This window comes from Corvus hawaiiensis, chromosome 18 (genome assembly GCF_020740725.1).
Source record: "Corvus hawaiiensis isolate bCorHaw1 chromosome 18, bCorHaw1.pri.cur, whole genome shotgun sequence".
Taxonomy (NCBI): domain Eukaryota; kingdom Metazoa; phylum Chordata; class Aves; order Passeriformes; family Corvidae; genus Corvus; species Corvus hawaiiensis.
This window is the reverse complement of record NC_063230.1, coordinates 13,246,784-13,263,841: the sequence shown is the minus strand read 5'-3', so window position 1 is coordinate 13,263,841 and position 17,058 is coordinate 13,246,784. Positions and strand designations below refer to the sequence as shown.

The window sequence follows — 17,058 nt, the reverse complement described above, 5'->3', positions numbered from 1 at the left end:
ACAGAGTCAACTTGGTGCCCTCAGCACTGTGACTCTGGGTGCACATAAACTTGGTCTCCTCCCTTCATGGGCAAGTGGCAACCCAGCAGGGCCAGTAGTTAGGATGAAACATGGCATGCTATCTCCTGTTGGTCTCCAAATATTTGCAGGGTTCCCATGGCACCTTGTAGTCCTATCCCATTTCACGGTGTGTGTAGGAGAGAGGCGTGATGGGCACAGCCAGCCTTCAGCAGTGAGTCATCATCATCTTGTTGGAGCACAGCAAGACGTGCAGGATGGGCCCTGCACCCTGCCCTGTGCCGAGTGGTTATCTCTGCTTTGGCAATGGCTGTTGGCCATTTGACTGAGGAAACTTTGTGTACTGACCCGCTGAATGAGGCATCCTGAGTCCTGCTGAGACTCTGTGGGATGCAGTCACTGGGCTCCTTCTGTTCGACAGCCCTTTGATGTCCCCTGTGCCTCCTGTCCCCAGGGTACCCCGCTGAAGTATGACAGCGGCTCTTCCTCCTCGAGTACCAAAAAGCACGATGTGCGGTCCATCATCGGCAGTCCCGGCAGGACTTTTCACTCTGTGCATTCTCTGGATGTCATCCAAGACCCGAGGAATCTGGAAAGAGCTTACGAAGAGAGCCTGAAAAACAGGCCAAGCCCTGTGACAAACTCGGGTGGCTCCATTGCCAGAGGGGCTCCTGTGATTGTACCCGAGCCGGGCAAGCCCCACCAAAGTGCCCTCGGCTATGAGGACCACCAGGCAGGGCACAGCACGGCCTTCAGCAGCCACTTGCACAGAGGGTCTCCGGTCTCCACACGAGAGTCCACACCACGGCAGCACGAAGGTACTTGGCAAACCTTTTATTTGATGGTAAGATTTCTGACAACCGAGCAGGTGAGGTGCGCGGGAGTCGGCTGCTGACCCCACCTGCCCGAGCAGTTCCCAGCAGGTGCCTGTTGAACCCGTTCTTCCCAGCACCCCACGCCCACGGCTGACTCACGGCACTGGGGTGGCTGCCAGGGACAGCTGGGGCTCAGCGCCCTTCCTGGGGGTGCTCACACTGTTGAAGTGAGGGCGCTTCACCTGCACAAGGGTAACCAAAGGGAGACTTGGGCCGTGGCTGGTGAAGCCATTGGTGTTTCAAAAGTGTCTTCCCTGTCCCAGCAGTGGCCCATAGCACTCTTTTTTCCATAGGCGGACAGGAAAGCAGTGCTTGGGAGGCTGGGTGGGAGATGTTCACACTTCTCACTAACACGGGCAGTGACCTCCTTGTGCTGAAGAGTGTGGCAGCAAGGCTGCACCACCAGCTGCTTGTGCAGGCCAGGGTGCATGCACAGATTGCCCAGCATGGATGTGCTGGGGTGGAGGGACGATTTGGGAAAGGCCTCTCTCCCAAGGGGCAATTGGGATTTGGCCCATCTCGACCTTGGTGGTGTAACAGGTCATGGCAGTGCAGGGAGGAGGGAAAGGTCCCTCAAGTTCAGGGTAGCTACAATTGTCCCTGTGGGACATGCTTGGCTGCAGGCATCCCTCGGGGACATGGCTTGGCCGCAGTGCTCAGTCTCTGACTCATTTCCTTCTGCTCTCTGCAGGGAGCATCACTGCTGGGAAGCCAGTGTCCCAGGACAGAAAGATCACCCCCACATCAAGAGAGCTCACCAACTCCAAGTCTCCGCACGCCCCCGTGCCTGACCACCACCACCCCATCTCCCCGTACGAGCACCTGCTCCGCGGCGTCAGCGGGGTGGATCTGTACCGAGGACACATCCCACTGCCTTTTGACCCCGCTGCCATCCCGAGGGGAATCCAACTGGAAGCAGGTACCTCGGCTGGGGGCACAGTCTGTTATTTTCCTTGTTATGCTCCAAAAGCCTGAGGCCTCTGAGGCTTCACATCTGCATCCTTTTCTCTCCCAGCTGCTGCTTACTACCTGCCAAGGCATCTGGCTCCGAGCCCCACGTACCCACACCTGTACCCCCCGTACCTCATCCGGGGCTACCCGGACACGGCGGCCATGGAGAACCGCCAGACCATCATCAACGACTACATCACGTCGCAGCAGATGCACCACAACGCCGCAGCCACGGCCATGGCGCAGCGGGCGGACATGCTGCGCGGGCTGTCACCCCGGGAGCCCTCCCTCGCCCTCAACTATGCAGCAGGTCCTCCCAGCACAGCACTGTCCAGGGGTTTGGGAGCAGTATGGGAGGAGGAGGCTGGGTCAGGCTGGCACTGCCAGCTCCAGCATGGCCAAGCTGCAGCAGCTCGATGTTGTCCTGACAGCCCTCTCGCTTCTCTCTCTCCAGGCATCATCGACCTGTCCCAAGTGCCACACCTGCCCGTCCTCGTGCCCCCTACCCCTGGCACCTCTGCCACCACCATGGACCGCATCACCTACATCCCTGGACCCCCCCAGACCTTCGGCAGCCGGCACAGCAGCTCCCCTTTGTCCCCAGGTAATGCTGCAGGTTGCTTTTCCAATGGGAAAATGGTTGAGCGGGACGCTCATAACCAATCCAAGGCCATGGGCTCAGCATGCCAGGGCAGACGGGGAGACTCCAAATTAATTCTCACTCAGGGACCAGTTCACTGACTCCCTCTCTTCCTGCTTGTTGAGGGCTTCCTTGCTTTTTCCCCCTTCTTCCCCAAAGCAAACAGCGCTGTGGAAGGTCATAACTTGGAGACGGCGCCAGGACAGCTATTCCATGATTTGTCTGGGTTTTGTCGCGCTGGTTGCCCTCGTCTGTCCTGCTCCAGGTGACCTTGGATGGAGCCATTCCTTATCTGCTCTGCAGACACAGCAATGTGAAGAGCAGGCAGCATTCCCAGGGGGAATTGCTATGTCTGCAGCCCTCTCACTGCCTTTCTCACTGGGTTTCAGGAGGGCCCACGCACATGACCAAACAGTCAGGATCATCGGTGTCCGAACGGGAACGGGAGCGGGAGAGGGAACGAGAGAGGGAGCGTGAAAAATCCATCCTAGCCTCCACCACGGTGGAGCACGCGCCCATCTGGAGACCAGGTAGGCTGGGGAGGAGTCCAGCACCGCACTTTGGGGCCAGTGCTGGGTGGAGGTAAGGTTAGGGCTGTTGGGCAGAGAGCTAAAGAAGCCTTTCCTTGTGCTCTCCCCAGGTACAGAGCAGTCCAGCAGCCGTTCGTCCTCCCACTCCCACAGCCACCAGCACTCTCCCGTCTCACCCCGCACCCACGAGACCATCCAGCAGCGCCCCAGCGTGCTCCACAACACGAGCATGAAGATCATCTCCTCGGAGACCCCCACCCCTTCTGTCCTACGGTATGTTCCCCCCACCATGGTTTCCAGTGCCTGCCTGGATGCCTGCACCGTAACTTAATTAATGAGCACCTCTGAGAGGAAGGAGTGAGAGTTGTTTTCCCTTCATTCTCAGTGGGAACAGGATTTGGATTTCAAGGGAAGTTGTGATGGGGAGAGGCACATTTTGGCGCCCCAATTCTTTGCTTTTCGTGGTGGCTTTTCCTGCTACCAGGAAATAACGTAGAATTGCACCTGTGCCCAAGTACAGGTACTGCTCCTCTTGCTGAAGATTGCCTGGTGGTGGAATTACCAAGGTCTCTGGGACCTGTCCATGGGTTTTATGTTCTCCAGTCAATGCATTCAGGCCCAATATCCTGTGGCCAGTTACTGTGGTGGAGGCTCTATCCAAGCCCTCCTCCCTGGCCCTGCATGGGCCAACCCTGCACTCAGGAGGCCTGGAAGGAGCTTGGCCAGGGCAAGGCTGAACGCTCAGGCTCTGGTTAACAGCATTTCTCCATGTGCTTCTCTCATCTTGGCCTTGTCTTCATTTCCTTCCAGATCCTCCTCCACCACTACCACGTCACCGATCCGCTCTGCCGCCTTCCCCTCGGCCTCCACCCTGCGCTCCTCCCTCAGCGCGGCCGATGGCTACGCGGCCCCGCTGGACCCGGCCATCCTGCAGAAAGAGGCCTCGAGGGTGCGGGAAGCCAAGACAGAACGAGCCCAGACTGACAACAACGTCTACACCTCAAAGCTGCCCAGTGGGGCCAACCTCGAACAGTCGCCTTCCCCCATCAAAGCCATGGAGTCGAGACCTTTGCCCGCCTCCGGACCTGCGTCTTCTCATCACTATGGCAGAGGACAGGGGAAAAGCCAGCAGCACCACCACCCTCTGGACCAGCAGCACGCAGCCTCAGGCTCCGAGCAGCACAGTAGAGAAAAGAGTCAAAGTAAACGCTTTTCCATGCAGGATCAGGAGCTCCGAGCTCTCGGTAAGACCACCACGACAGCAGCCAACTTCATAGATGGGATTATCGTGCGCCAAATGTCTTGTGATAAGGGGCAGCGAGAAAGAGGCTCGCTGAGTAATGACTCCAGTAGTGAGGGTCACAAATTGGAGGGCAGAGGTGAGAGAGCTGTGGCCTGACACCCATTTTATTTCATTATTTTTTATTTTTAGTTGCACGTTCTGGATATTGGCTCCATCACCTCCCCAAGCGTGCTTGTCCCTCTGCTTCCTGGTCGTTGTGTTATTCCAGACTTTATTTTTGTGTTTTAAGGATCTTCCCTTCTCCCACCCGCTTTTAGTTTTTCCCGTCGCCAAGTCCTGTTTTGCAAATGTTGTCCAGTTCCTGGTATTGCTTTTTACAGACAATAGCTGTTTGCTAATTTCGATTTCCCCATCCTTAGAAGTTCCCAGGCAGTCTGTAAGGAGCAGTTGTGGGTAATAAATCAAATGAGCAAAGCGGAGAACTGGGACTGTGAGCGTGACAAGGCTGCTGGCCATCAGACAAACACCTCCCTGCTCGTGAGCTGCAGGGTCTCAGAGGACTTTGTGGGTCTCAGCTTGGACGGGGTCCCTGTGCTCAGGGTGACCTCACTCAGGGTCCCAGTGCTGGATGCTGCCCAAGGTGGGCACCATGGACATGGCTGTCCTGGGATCACTCGGCCCAGCCGTGCTCAGCAGCTGTTTCGAGAGCAGACCACAAGAACCACCTAATTGGAATCTTGTGTAAGACACAAAAGCACTGGGATTAGTTATTCCAATGGAAAGTGCAGGGAGGGGGATGGATTTCAAGGTCTAGATCAGTCTTGATGGGACCAACCTTCACCCAGAGCATTCATCCAGGCTCCTACCAGCATGCAGAAGCAACAAGCAGCCTGTGGGGATTTGGTGGGACCCCATCTTCAAGTTGCAGCATCTGCCTTGGCCATCAGCACTGCAAGTTTCTGCCCCACTCCCCTTCCCATAACCCAAGGATGGGACTTGGTGGACTTGCCAGTGGTAGGTTCGTGGTTGGACTCAATGAGCCTAGAGGTCTTTCTGGCCTAAATGGTTCTATGAGTCTATGAAAGGCATTAAAATGCCGAGAACAGTCAAATTTTGCCCCTGCGGTTTGTGAGTCTGGAGTGGCATCTGGGCTCTTCAGGGCCTCACATCCTGTTTTCAAGTCCCTGGTCCTGGCCATGCTGGGCCTTGGGCTTTGCTTTGTAATGCACTTGGAGACCTCTTGTGCAGCCACCTCCACTTTCTCTGGGCATCGCTGTCCAGGCATAGTGGGGGTTTCAGTGGGTGGAGAAAATAGGGGAACAAGTTGTGAACTTGCAGAGATTGCACTTGGTCCCTGGCTCTCATGCTGGCACTGAGAGCTGCTGAGTGTCCAGCTCTGCAGGAATATGACATCACCTCTTCACAGCAGCCACCACCACAGCTGGACGTCGGAGGTGGCCCTGCAGTGTGACCTGCCGGGTCTTCCTTCATCTCTTTTTCCCCCCACTTCGCTGAACATGTGACTGTCCCACAAGCAGTGGTGCAGCAGTGCTAGGGAAAAGTGAAGTGAGCCCCTGGTTTTAACTCCCTTCCATTTCCTCAGGCTATCATGGAGGCTACAGCCCCGAGCGGATGGAAGCAGTGAGTCCCGTGAGCTCACCCAGCCTGTCCCATGAGAAAGGGGCCAAGCTGCTGCAGGACACAGAGAAGGGGCATGGGGAGCATGACCTGAGGCAGAAGCAGCAAGGTGAGAACAGGAGCTGGCGCAGGAGAGCCCGAGCTGACCATGCTCCAGTGTTGGGATGGCATTCAAGGAAGGGGACACAGATGTCATCTCATTCCTGCTCTCTTCTTGGTGCCCCCCAGGCTCGCTGAAGGCCTCGGCTCCCGAAGCCGCCCACCTGCAGCACCTGCGGCAGCCCGACGGCCCCCAGTGCCAGCCCCTGCAGTCCAGCCAGAGCATCAAGGGCATGAACCAGCGGGTGGTCACGCTGGCCCAGCACATCAGTGTAACTAACCAGCCTCATTCACCCCCCTCACCCTCCTGCTGGGGCTCCAGGGAGGAGGGAAGAGCTCAGTGAAACATGTCTGGTGGGGATGGGCTGGGAGTGATGCTGGAGACCTCAATTCCTATAGTTGGGGGCCGAAGAGCAGGGGGCATCAGGGGTGTTCAGCCCGGGTTTTGTGTCCCCAAGAAGCCCGTCACGAGAGCTGTTGCAGACAGGAGGCAGAAGTTCCAGCTGCAGGGTCAAACCAGCCTGTTTCCCTCCTGCTCACCCTCTTAGTTGGGCCCAGCAGGACAAAGGTGAAAACCAGCTCCATTTCTGACTCAGGTTTCTTCCCCAGGAGGTCATCACGCAGGACTACACACGCCATCACCCGCAGCAGCTCAACTCCCACATCCAGGCCCCGGTGTATTCGTTCCCCGGGGCGGCGTGCCCGGTGCTGGACCTGCGCCGCACCCCCAGCGAGGCCTACCTGCAGCAGCAGGAGCACACGGCGGCCTCGCGCATCTCCCCGCAGAACGAAGGGGGCAAAAGGTGAGCTCAGAGGCCAACCCAAGCTGGCACAGATGGGCTTGTGCCAGTCTGAGCTCAGATGGGCCCAGGTGGCTCAGGGGAAGTCAGGCGGGTGCCCTTGGCTACCTGGCACCGCGGTGAGGTGGTGCACAGGGCAGGCATTGCTCTCCTCAGCTTGGTGCTGGGTGTATTCCCTGCTTACACAGCCCAACTCCTTTCTGATCTGGGCATCTTTCCCCTGGGGTGGTGCCTCTTGCCATTGCTGTTGTCCTAGAGATGCTCTTTAGACCCTCTTAGAGTCCATGCATAATTCTCTTCCCAATCCGGCCGGCGTCACAGGATAGTTTAGGTGGGAAGGGATCTCTCAAGATCATCCAGCCCAGCACTGTCCTCTTGAGCAGGTTGTCCTGGGGCATGGCCAGTTGGGTTCAGAATATCTCCACTGATGGAGACAACACCTTTCTGGCCAGTCTGTCCGAGCATTTCAGCACTCTGACAGGAAAAATGGTCTTCTTGTGTTGGGATGGAATTTCACATGTTTTGTTTGTGTGCATGTTGCCTCTTGTCCTGTCACTGTTCTCAGTCCCTGACCAGAGATGATTCCAAAAAACCTGAAGCAACATGTTTTCCATTGGTTCAAAGTTAATTTTATCTACATCTTTCTCAGTGAATAAGAAGTTTACTAGACACACGTGCCCTGACAACTAGAATTGTTCATTTCAGGCACCACCTGTATTTGTTTTAAAGTCACTTTCAAATCCCCGTGCTGCTACAAGGCAGGTCTGATTACTGTTGCATGGAATTTAAAAATGGGTCTGTCTTTCCACCCAAACACCCACCCAGATGTATCCAGGAATGAGTGGTGCCTTGTCAGTAAATGGGATTATTCGTCCCAGCTCTGCCTGATCCTGGAGTTGGCTTTATAACATGAAGGAAAAGAGCCCAGCCCTGACCACCCAGTGATGAAAAAAACTGGGGAAAAAAAGAGAAACCACAGAAAGAACAAAGACGTAAATTCCCAGAACTCGCCGTGAGGAATTCCTCGCAGACTCGAGCCTGGCTGTCTTCCAGGCTCTGGCCACGGGCAGGCATCAGGGGCCAGTATTGATCCTCTCTAAGCTGCCCCAGCTCCAGGCCCCCTCCTGCAACCAGCCAGCTCCTGTGTGGCCCTGACAAGGAGGATGGGAGGTGGCGGGTTCTGCCTCCGCTGTGTTCACAAATACTGAGAATCAAATGCAGTGTCCCCAAACGGTTAATGTCACAGCTCTCCACAGGGGTCCATGTGTCCCTGCCACCAGCAGGTCCCTCCTGGGCTGCTCTGTTTGGGGTGTCTCAGCTGTCCCCACTGTCAGGGGATCAGGCCCAGGGCTCAGCTCAGCCCAGCTCTGCCTGCCCAAACCACACTCTCAAAGCACCAGGAGTCCTTCTCCCCTCCCAACCCCGAGCTGCTGCACAGGGCCAGGGGCTGTCGCAGTGAAACGACGGCCTGTCCCCATTGCTGCCCAGGTCCCCGGAGCAGGGCAAGGCGGCGGCCGGGGGGCCGGACAGCTGTATCGAGCCGGTGTCTCCACCAGACGGCGTGGGAGAAGCGGAACACGCCAAGGGCGCCCCGTACCCCGTCCTGTTCCGCGAGGGAGAGCCCATGGACCAGAGGTAGGGCCCTGGAGCGGGCGCTGGGGCTACCTGGGGATGGGGATGTCCCGTCCAGCCCTGGCCCGGGCTGCTTTCCTTGCTGCCCCAAGCAGTGTCCCCTCCCAGGGTGCTGTACTTGTAGCAGCTTTTCAATACTGTGGAGTATGTTTATCTCATTGGGATAGGGAGACAGGTTGGAGGTGCTGAGTATCCCAGGAGCTCCCAGCCTGATCCTGAGCACTGAGGGAAGAGGCTCTTTAGGTATAGTGGAGTTTCAGAGGTTTCCAATGGTCTTCTGCTCTGCAGGATGGGGTCCAAGTCCCCAGGAAACAACACTCAGCGTCCAGCTTTCTTCAGCAAGCTGACTGAGAGCAACTCTGCCATGGTGAAGTCCAAGAAACAGGAGATCATCAAGAAGCTCAGCACGACCAACAAAAACGAGACAGAATACAGTAAGAACCTGTGGGGAGGCGAATGCAAGGCACCAGGGGAGGAAAAGCCTCAAGGACACATGAAGCAAAGGAGATTTGGGAATGGGTGCTGCTGTGTTAAAGGGCTGGGAGCTCCCAGCCAGCTCTGTCTGCGCCGAAGTCCGACTCGATGGTGGTCCTCGTGGGTCCCTTCCAACCCAGAATAGTCTGGGATTCTATGAAATACAAGGTCCAAATGTTTCCTAGAATGCTCTGCACTGGTGCCAGCAGTGACTGTGTGCATCTGGGGAGGCAGTGGGAGACTTCCCACCCCAGTCTCCATGCTCTGAGGCTGTCAATCCCACACACACCAGATAACCTAAGTAGGAAGGAAATAATGAGCTGAGCATGGAGGAGACTTAAGAGCAATTGATATTTTAATGACTGGCCAGCCAAGCTGAATCCTTCCTCCTTGAGATGCATCTCTCCCCAACCTTACTTTAAGTCCTACATCAATATTGGTGCAGCTCTGTAAAACTAACCAGGCTGGCTCAGATTAGAAATTCAGCCCATTCATTCATTAACCGCTAATAGAGTAGATAGGATCATAATTTAATTTAGCCCAGCATTATACAGTCAATACTAATTCAATTTGAATCCATCTTACAACAGCTGCATCGGATAAGAGGGACCGAGCTGTCTCGTCTCCTGGCTGATGTTACCATGAGCCAACAGTATTGTTATGCCCCTTTGGGGACATGTAGCTGAACCCCCTGACCTTCCACACTTTCCCTTATCAAGAAAAAATATATAGAAATTGGATACACCTCTTATTTGATGAGAATTTCTGTTATTCTAAGGAAAGCAATATCCAAGTCAAACAGCTCAGCTAAGAGGGAAAATATTGATTTAACATTTTTTCTCCTCCTCCTCACCCTCTCCACTGCCCAGACCTGCTCCATGCATAGGGGGCATTGAGCCTTTGAAAATCCCATAGGCATGAGAGAGGATTTGGCTTCATGGAGCTTGTAATCCCAAGGGCAGGAGGGAGGAAGGGAGGGAGGCCAGCACTGAGCACAAAGACATTGCCCTGGCTTTCTGGGCTCTGTTATTTTGCCCTTTCCCACCTGGTGAGGGTGCCCGCTTGTGGATCTCCCAGAGGCACTGGGAGTTATCCCTGGTCCCAGCCAGCACCCACAGACCCACGCCTGTGCCTGGGGGAGCTGGGCTGCTGTTGGGAGTGCCATGACAGAGAGATGGGAATCTTGCGTGGCTGCCATGGCAGGTCCTCCCTGCCACTAACCTGCATGTGCTCTCTCCATACTGAAGAGCTTCTTTGTTTTTCTCCAGATGTGGGGCAGCCTGGGACAGAGATTTTCAACATGCCAGCGATTACTGGAGCAGGTAACTCCCCACATACCTGTACCTCGTTCCCCACAGGGCTTACAGCTATGGCGAGCAGGAGGCTCGGTAGATTTAAGCATCTCCTATTTTTGTTTTCTCTTAAGACCAAGTGTAACAGGTTCTGGGAGGCAGAGGCCTCAGGACACACCGTAACTCTCTGCTGCTGGGTTGGAGACAGGGCGGTGTAATTCCTTGGAAAGCCTGGCAGAGTTTGAGGAGAGGTTAAAGGTCAAGCAAGGGTTGGCCATCTGATGCCATCAGAGGGTTAAACCATCTTAGCAAGGTGGACCTCACACCTGGAGAGAGCACCCTGCTCTTGATGGGACCTTATGGTCACCTGTGGGTGGGTGGGAGGGCAGTGGCAAAGGGGAACATGAGGGTGGGCAGTGGGGTCTGTGTCACCACGGGCTGGGCAGGATGCAGGAGCCAGCTGCAAAAGCAAACTGGGGCAAGAGCAGCACTCTGTGTTGGGCAGAGTGGTGATGCTGAGGACTGGAAGGGAGATGAGGGGTGCTGGGGCAGGAGGAGGTGTTTTCTTGGGAGCTGGACGAGTGCTCAGGCCCACGACCAGCCCGAGGGGGAATGACAGTGGGAAGCTGTCACACTGTTGCCACCTGCGACATGTCCGGGTGGGCTCACAAATGAATGGAGCAAATCCCCACTGAGGAATACTAATTGGTACTTAATTAATTAAGGATTAATGCTCTCCTGCAGCAGGAATGCCTTCAGGTTGTCAGTTTTAAGTAGGAGAACAGCAGTTTTCCCACAGCCAAGGGCAGGAGGTGCTGTGGGCAGGGGTTTGGTGCGGAGGGAGGGCCAGTGGTGTAGGACTGCTCGCCAGTGGAAATGAGTTTGGGAGGAGTGAGCTGGCATCAGCTGCTGGGGTGAGCAGGTGCAGCCAGGTGGGACCCGAGATTTGAGGGTCAGTTTCGGCTAGAGGGGATCAGGAAAGACCCTGCCTGTGTACAGCAAGACCAGTGTTCAAAGCAGGTTTACAGGAACCTGGGATCTGTCCCTTTCCAAGCAGAGGGGCAGCGATCCCAGAACAAACACCCCAGGATGGGGTCAGCGGGGGGGCCTGGCAGTTTTGTGTCTGTATTTTGCCCTTGCTTGTTCCCTGTAACTGCCACCCCGGGAATGACGGTGGCGTGGCTGAGCCTCTGGTCCCTGTGCGGTGCTGCTCCATAACTGCATGGCTTGAGACTCACAACCACGCGGACACTTCGCCTCTGCATCCTGTCCCACTCAGCCCGGGGGGCCCTGGTCCCCGTGGGAACCCGGCCTGGGGGGAAAGGGGGCTGGGGCAGTGGGCAGGGGGCTTGCAGAGAGCACGAGGAGGGACAACAGGACACTCCCCTCTCCCCGTGTAGCCCGACCCACGCAGGCAGCTCTGGCGGCTGCTTGCATCCTCTCACCCCAGAGCCAAATCCAGGCACTTCTTTCTCATCAGGTGTTTTTGTGGGGTACTCCTCCTTCCTTCCCTGACTTCCTTAATGGGAAACCGCCCCGGCCTCCAAATTCCTGGCGCACTGACCATTGCTACGTGTGCATATGGACCCCAATGACCCCACATCCAGTGACTCTCCTCCTGCCCCCATGCCGACCCTGGCCGGGTTGGGAGCGCAGCCCCTGCTCCTTGGAGATGCTCCCTGGGGCTCTGCGACAAACCCTTATCCCTGGCCCTGGGGAACCCTCCCAAAACCCAGACCCCAGAGTGAGCCCCATCCGTCCCACCGCCAGCCCCCGCCGAGCCCTGGGGCGGGATGGAGCGGGAGGAGGAGGAGGACGGGTGCATCACAGCGCTTTAAAGAACAAGATGACAAAGTTTGTTGCTTTGCGAGAATGTGCTGACTGTTTGTTTCTTCCCTTCTCCCTTGTCTCCTTTCTCCCCCTTTCCCCGTCCCCCCCATCTTTCTTCTCATTTGGCTCCCCCCCATCTCCCGTCCCCTCTCTCCTCCCTCTCCCGTATCTCCCAGGGCTAATCAGTTGTAGGAGCCAGTCGGTCCAAGAGAATTCCAGTACCAACATGGGGTTGGAGGCAATAATTAGGAAAGCCCTAATGGGTAAATATGACGAGCAGTGGGAAGAGCGCTCACCTCTCAGTGCCAATGCTTTTAACTCTCTGAATGCCAGTGCAAGCCTGCCCGCTGCTATGCCCATAACTCCTGCTGATGGACGAAACGAGGACGTGCGCTCCTTGCCAGGTCTGCAGCCCTCTCCACCTTCACTCTCTGTGTTATTAATTCTCAGCCTTTTTATCTCCCCATTTACCAGGGGATTTATTCCTCCCCTCCCCGTTTTTGTTCATTTTGGTTTTCTTTTTCTCCCCTCCCTCCCCCAGCTTTGAGCTTTGTGGATCCGCTGATTAATCCTGTTTGATGTTAATTTAATAGTCTCCAAAGGTGCTGTTGCTTTCTCTAAACCACTGACTTGCTCCTTTCTCCTTTCCCTGTTTGTTGGTTTTTAATATCTCCTTTTCCTATATTTTTTTTTACACAATGGAAAGGTTTATGGGGGTGGAAAACCCCCCCACCCAAAAAATCAAGGGCATAAACTTAAATAGCCAGCCCCAACTGTCTGTAAACCCCCAGTGGGATCGCTGCTCCCAAAACAGGGGAAGGTGCTGAGAAGGGCTGGTGTGGAGGACACAGGGCAGGGTGGCTTTTCCCTCCCCACTCCAGTCTCTGGGGGTGTCGGGGCAGAATCCAACCTGGGATGGGGGGATGGGATCTGGGAGCGCCTGGAGCAAGAGGGAGGTGGTAAGGGAGCTATAAGTGGTACATGGAGGATGATAAAGAGAGGAGAGCTGGGGATGAGCTGCCCCATGGGCCCTGATGGGGCTTGCAGAGCCCGCTGGGCCCCATGGCGGGGTCTGCTCAGCTCTGAGGAGACTGGAGCAGAGATGAGAGGGTGGCTGTGCAGATCCCCAGTTAAGAAAGGGAGGGAGGAGGGGGATCAGGGATGGATGGGGGGAGCATTTGTCCCCCGCGCACCTGCCAAGGGCAGAGTGCCTCATGGCAGTGCCCTGCACAGAGCATGACACCACTGCCAGGGATCAGCCTCGGGAATCCAGGCACAGAGCCCATGGCTCAGGGGTAGATCCTGGGTGCACATGTGCACCTTCCTCCAGGTCAGCTCACACCCCTCTGGGTCATCTAACACCAGGCACTCTAAAGCTTTTTGCAGAAAAGCTTTTCTGGCTCCTGCATGAAACCAGCAGCTTCTTCCAGCCGTGCCTCCCTATGCCTGGTGGAGGCTGCCTGCTGCTGCTGGGCAGGCAGGGTGGGATGCAGAGCCCATCTATCCCTCCCCCGTGGGGAGCTCCCCCTCATTTATCTGGGCTCACCTGCCCGACAGAGGCCCTTCTGGCTTCAAACCTTTTAAAAACTGGCTAAACATCTCCAGGGATTCTGCTGTAAGGAGAGATGAAAGACCCATGTAGACCATGGGAATGGGGAATGTGCTCAGGGCTCCAGCACCCACGCAGCTCTTGGGGGGTCGCTGCCAACCGCATGTGCCCGTGGGGGTGGCACATGGAGCTCCATTCATGAGCCACGTTTGTGGGCTGAGCCACGAGCGGGCTCGGGAGCAGATCCTGCAGGGAAGCGGCCGAAGCCGCACGGCTGCTCCTGCCCCGGGTCCCTCCACGGGACAGTTGGTGGCATCAGCCCCCAGGGTGGAGCAGCCCAGGAGAGGGCAGAGCCCTCTTCCAGCCGCTGCCCCCACCTGCCCCATCGCCATTCCCCGCCGTGCTGCCGTCGGCCCGGGGTGAGCTTTTCTCCTGCCACGAGCCATTTTTGCAAAGCTCCTAGAAGGGAAGCGCTGGGAACCCGCTGCCCCGTCCCCGACCCGCTGAACCCTGTCACAACGAGCCGGGTGACGAGCGGCTGCTTTTCTTCGCAGGAGGAGGGGGGAAGCCAAAGATCGCTGCCAGACCCAACAGCCGCAAGGCCAAGTCCCCGGCGCCGGGTCTGTCCTCGGGCGAGCGGCCGCCCTCCGTCTCCTCGGTGCACTCGGAGGGCGACTGCAACCGCAGGACTCCCCTCACCAACCGCGTCTGGGAGGACAGGCCGTCGTCCGCAGGTAGGGCTCGAGGGGACGGGTCCCCAGAGTGGCCGTGCCGCCCTCGCAGGGGTGTGGGGAGGCTGCGGGGGAAGGGCCACCACCCCTGGTGCTGACTCTGCTTCCTCGTCCCGCGCAGGTTCGACGCCGTTCCCCTACAACCCGCTCACCATGCGGCTCCCCAGCGGGGTGGTGACGGCGGCACCCACGGCCCCGCTGCCGCAGGGCACCCCCGGCAGCCAGCACCACGCCTGGGACGAGGAGCCCAAGCCCCTGCTCTGCTCCCAGTACGAAACCCTTTCGGACAGTGAATGAGAGGAGCCAGGGGCAGGGAGACGGCGACCAAACCCGGGGCGCGGGGAGCGAGCGGGACGCCCGGGGCGAGCGCCCACCGCCCCGGCCCCGCCGGCTCTCACGAGCGAAGATGCAGGAGCAGAGCGATTTCATTTTTTCCTTTTCCTTTTTTCTTTTTTTTTTTTTTTTTTTTTTCCCCCCTTCCCTCCCAACCAGCCAATTTGGGGGGGGGGGGGAGGACGGGGGGGAGGATGATGGTTTTGGATTTTTTTAAAATTTTGTTTGGGTTATTTTTTTTTTTTTCTTTCTCAACATCTGGAAATTTCTGCATCCTCTTCGGTCTGATAAAGAAAAGAAAAAAGCCTTAACGAGACAAAACCCAAGGAACCCATCTTCGATCTTGGCAGCCGTGCTGGGCAGTGACCCCGCGCTCGAGAGGGACAGAGAGCGGCCGTGTGCCCGTCCCGGGGCTCGGACGCTCTGCCGGCCCCTTCCCGCAGCAGCGAGCCAGGGGCTGCGGATGCTCCTGCGGAGTCGGCAGCGGGCGGTGGGATGCTCCCCCGTACCCGGCCGTGGGGATGTGCCTCAGAATTGCAAAACCTTGAGCGGGTTAAAGAAAAGATTGAAAAAAAAAAAAAAACACGGTTGAGAAGTGAAACGGGACGGAACGCCCCGGGTCGGTGGTTCCCTGGCTGATCCGAGGGCTGCTTGCCCGGCATTCCCGCGTCACAAGACGTATCAGCCCCGCGACGACACGCTTCGAACGTGGCTGGGAAGAGCGGGCAGGGGAGGGAGTGAAGAGCTGTTTCTTAAAAAAAAAAGAACACAAAAAATCCTGGTCCCTTCAATGGAAGCAATCCCGGGTCCCTCGGAGCGGGCAGGGACGTCCCCGGGCTGGCTCACACGCTGCCCACCAAGGGGCTCGGTTGCTTTAAGTGCATTGTTTTCTGAATGGTGAGAAAAGGCAATTGTAAATTGTATTGGTCTACAGGGTATATTTTTGATACCTTCAGTGAATTATGTCAATATTTTACGCAAGGAAGGACTTTAAACAAAACACAGTATTACATGCTGTAAAAGAGGTTCTGTTCTTACATGCAGGCTTTGCTGCATTTGTCCATTGTATGGAAGGGTTAAAAAAAAAAAGGTAACAATGATCCATCAAAGTTATCTGGGAGTCAGGAGAATGTATGTACTTAGTTTAAAAAAAAAAAAACCAAACAAAAATCTTGCCATGGTTGCAGGGCCCCCCGTTACACACACCTTTGCTGGTTGTAGACGTTGATTCTCCAGAGCCCTCCGAGCTGGCCAGGGCAGGGGCAGAGTGGGCAGGAGGCCAGCGTGGCAGGGAGTTCACAGGAAACTTTAAAAAAAAAAAAAAAAGGAAAAAAAGTTTAAAAAAAGTTTTTATTGTATTTTTGTGATACACACGAATGCTCTACTTTACATTATTTTTTTCATTCCATGATGTTGGCTCATATCTGCAGTTACATGGTTAAAGAACAAAAATATTAGACTTTTTTTTCATTCACTTCTGCTTTCTCGCTCTGGGGGGAAAACAAATGGCAAAAAAAAAAAAAAAAAAAAAAAATTGTATTAAATGCTTTGCATTCTGTACGCTAGAGGAGCCCCAGCCCGGCCCAGCCCCGCAGCCTCCGGCAGCCCCGCGGGCTCAGCGGCGTGGCCAGCGCTGTCACCTTCCCCATGGATCTTTCTTTTTCCCCCTGCAACGTTCCCAGGTTGATTCTGATTTCAAAGCAAGAGAATGATGGTGTTTGTTGTTTGTTTGGGGTTTGGTTGTTTTTTTGTTTTTTTTTTCTGTTGGGTTTTACTTTTGGTTTTGTTTTTTTTTACAATGTACAGGTTTTTAAATGTTCATCAATGTTTGTGTCTTTTCTGTTGTGCTTTTTTTTTTTTTTTTTTTTTTTTTTAAAGAAAAAAAAATCCAAGACAATGCACAAGCGATGTGGAAAGTCTTTCCGTTCCCAGGTTATTGCTGCTGGTGTCTCTGTGGCTCTGAGCTGTACAGACTCACAGAGCTGATGTCTGGGCAAAACACTATTAAAATGTTGCAGATTTTGCTGGGAAAAAAAGAATTCTCCAAATCTGACACATCTTCAAAGCTGCCTCCCTAGCTGATTTGGAAAAAATAGCAAAAAAAACCCCAACCACAACAAAGAATAAAGTTCCCACTTGGCACAGTAGCAATACTGTGTGCTGCTTGGTGTCTGCAGATGTCCAGGAAGGCGCTGGGTGCCGGTGGAAGGTGGCTGCAGAGCTGGCAGAGTGGCATCACAGACCCTGCCAGTGGCCCAGTGAGGGCTGAGACGTGGCCAGAGGGGCAAGAGAAGGGTGATGGAGCTGCTGCCTTTGGGGCTTTGCCGCAGCTGCTCTCACCAGGGGCACTGCAGCACACCAGGGATGGAGGCACTGGGGTGGCATTCGGGTCCCGCAGCGTGTGGGTATCCCGTGCCTACCCT

At 55.7% G+C, this 17,058-nt stretch overlaps 1 protein-coding gene across 12 annotated transcripts in view; it reads left to right on the top strand.

Annotated features, from left to right (window-relative positions):
- NCOR2 (nuclear receptor corepressor 2) overlaps positions 1–16,782 on the top strand; it is a 230,434-nt gene extending 213,652 nt beyond the window's left edge. For 8 of the 12 annotated variants that reach the window (XM_048323236.1, XM_048323232.1, XM_048323231.1 and 5 more), the window contains 16 exons: positions 473–836; positions 1,585–1,812; positions 1,909–2,154; positions 2,299–2,448; positions 2,874–3,014; positions 3,125–3,287; positions 3,825–4,258; positions 5,861–6,004; positions 6,124–6,266; positions 6,604–6,797; positions 8,283–8,429; positions 8,715–8,860; positions 10,169–10,222; positions 12,199–12,426; positions 14,126–14,305; positions 14,424–16,782. In XM_048323236.1, the coding sequence (XP_048179193.1) occupies positions 473–836; positions 1,585–1,812; positions 1,909–2,154; positions 2,299–2,448; positions 2,874–3,014; positions 3,125–3,287; positions 3,825–4,258; positions 5,861–6,004; positions 6,124–6,266; positions 6,604–6,797; positions 8,283–8,429; positions 8,715–8,860; positions 10,169–10,222; positions 12,199–12,426; positions 14,126–14,305; positions 14,424–14,599 (3,138 nt within the window). In that variant the 3' untranslated portion in view covers positions 14,600–16,782. The remainder of the gene's footprint in view (positions 1–472; positions 837–1,584; positions 1,813–1,908; positions 2,155–2,298; positions 2,449–2,873; positions 3,015–3,124; positions 3,288–3,824; positions 4,259–5,860; positions 6,005–6,123; positions 6,267–6,603; positions 6,798–8,282; positions 8,430–8,714; positions 8,861–10,168; positions 10,223–12,198; positions 12,427–14,125; positions 14,306–14,423) is intronic. The other 4 variants (XM_048323240.1, XM_048323239.1, XM_048323235.1 and 1 more) reach the window with 2 other exon arrangements.
- The last annotated feature ends 276 nt before the right edge of the window (positions 16,783–17,058 follow it).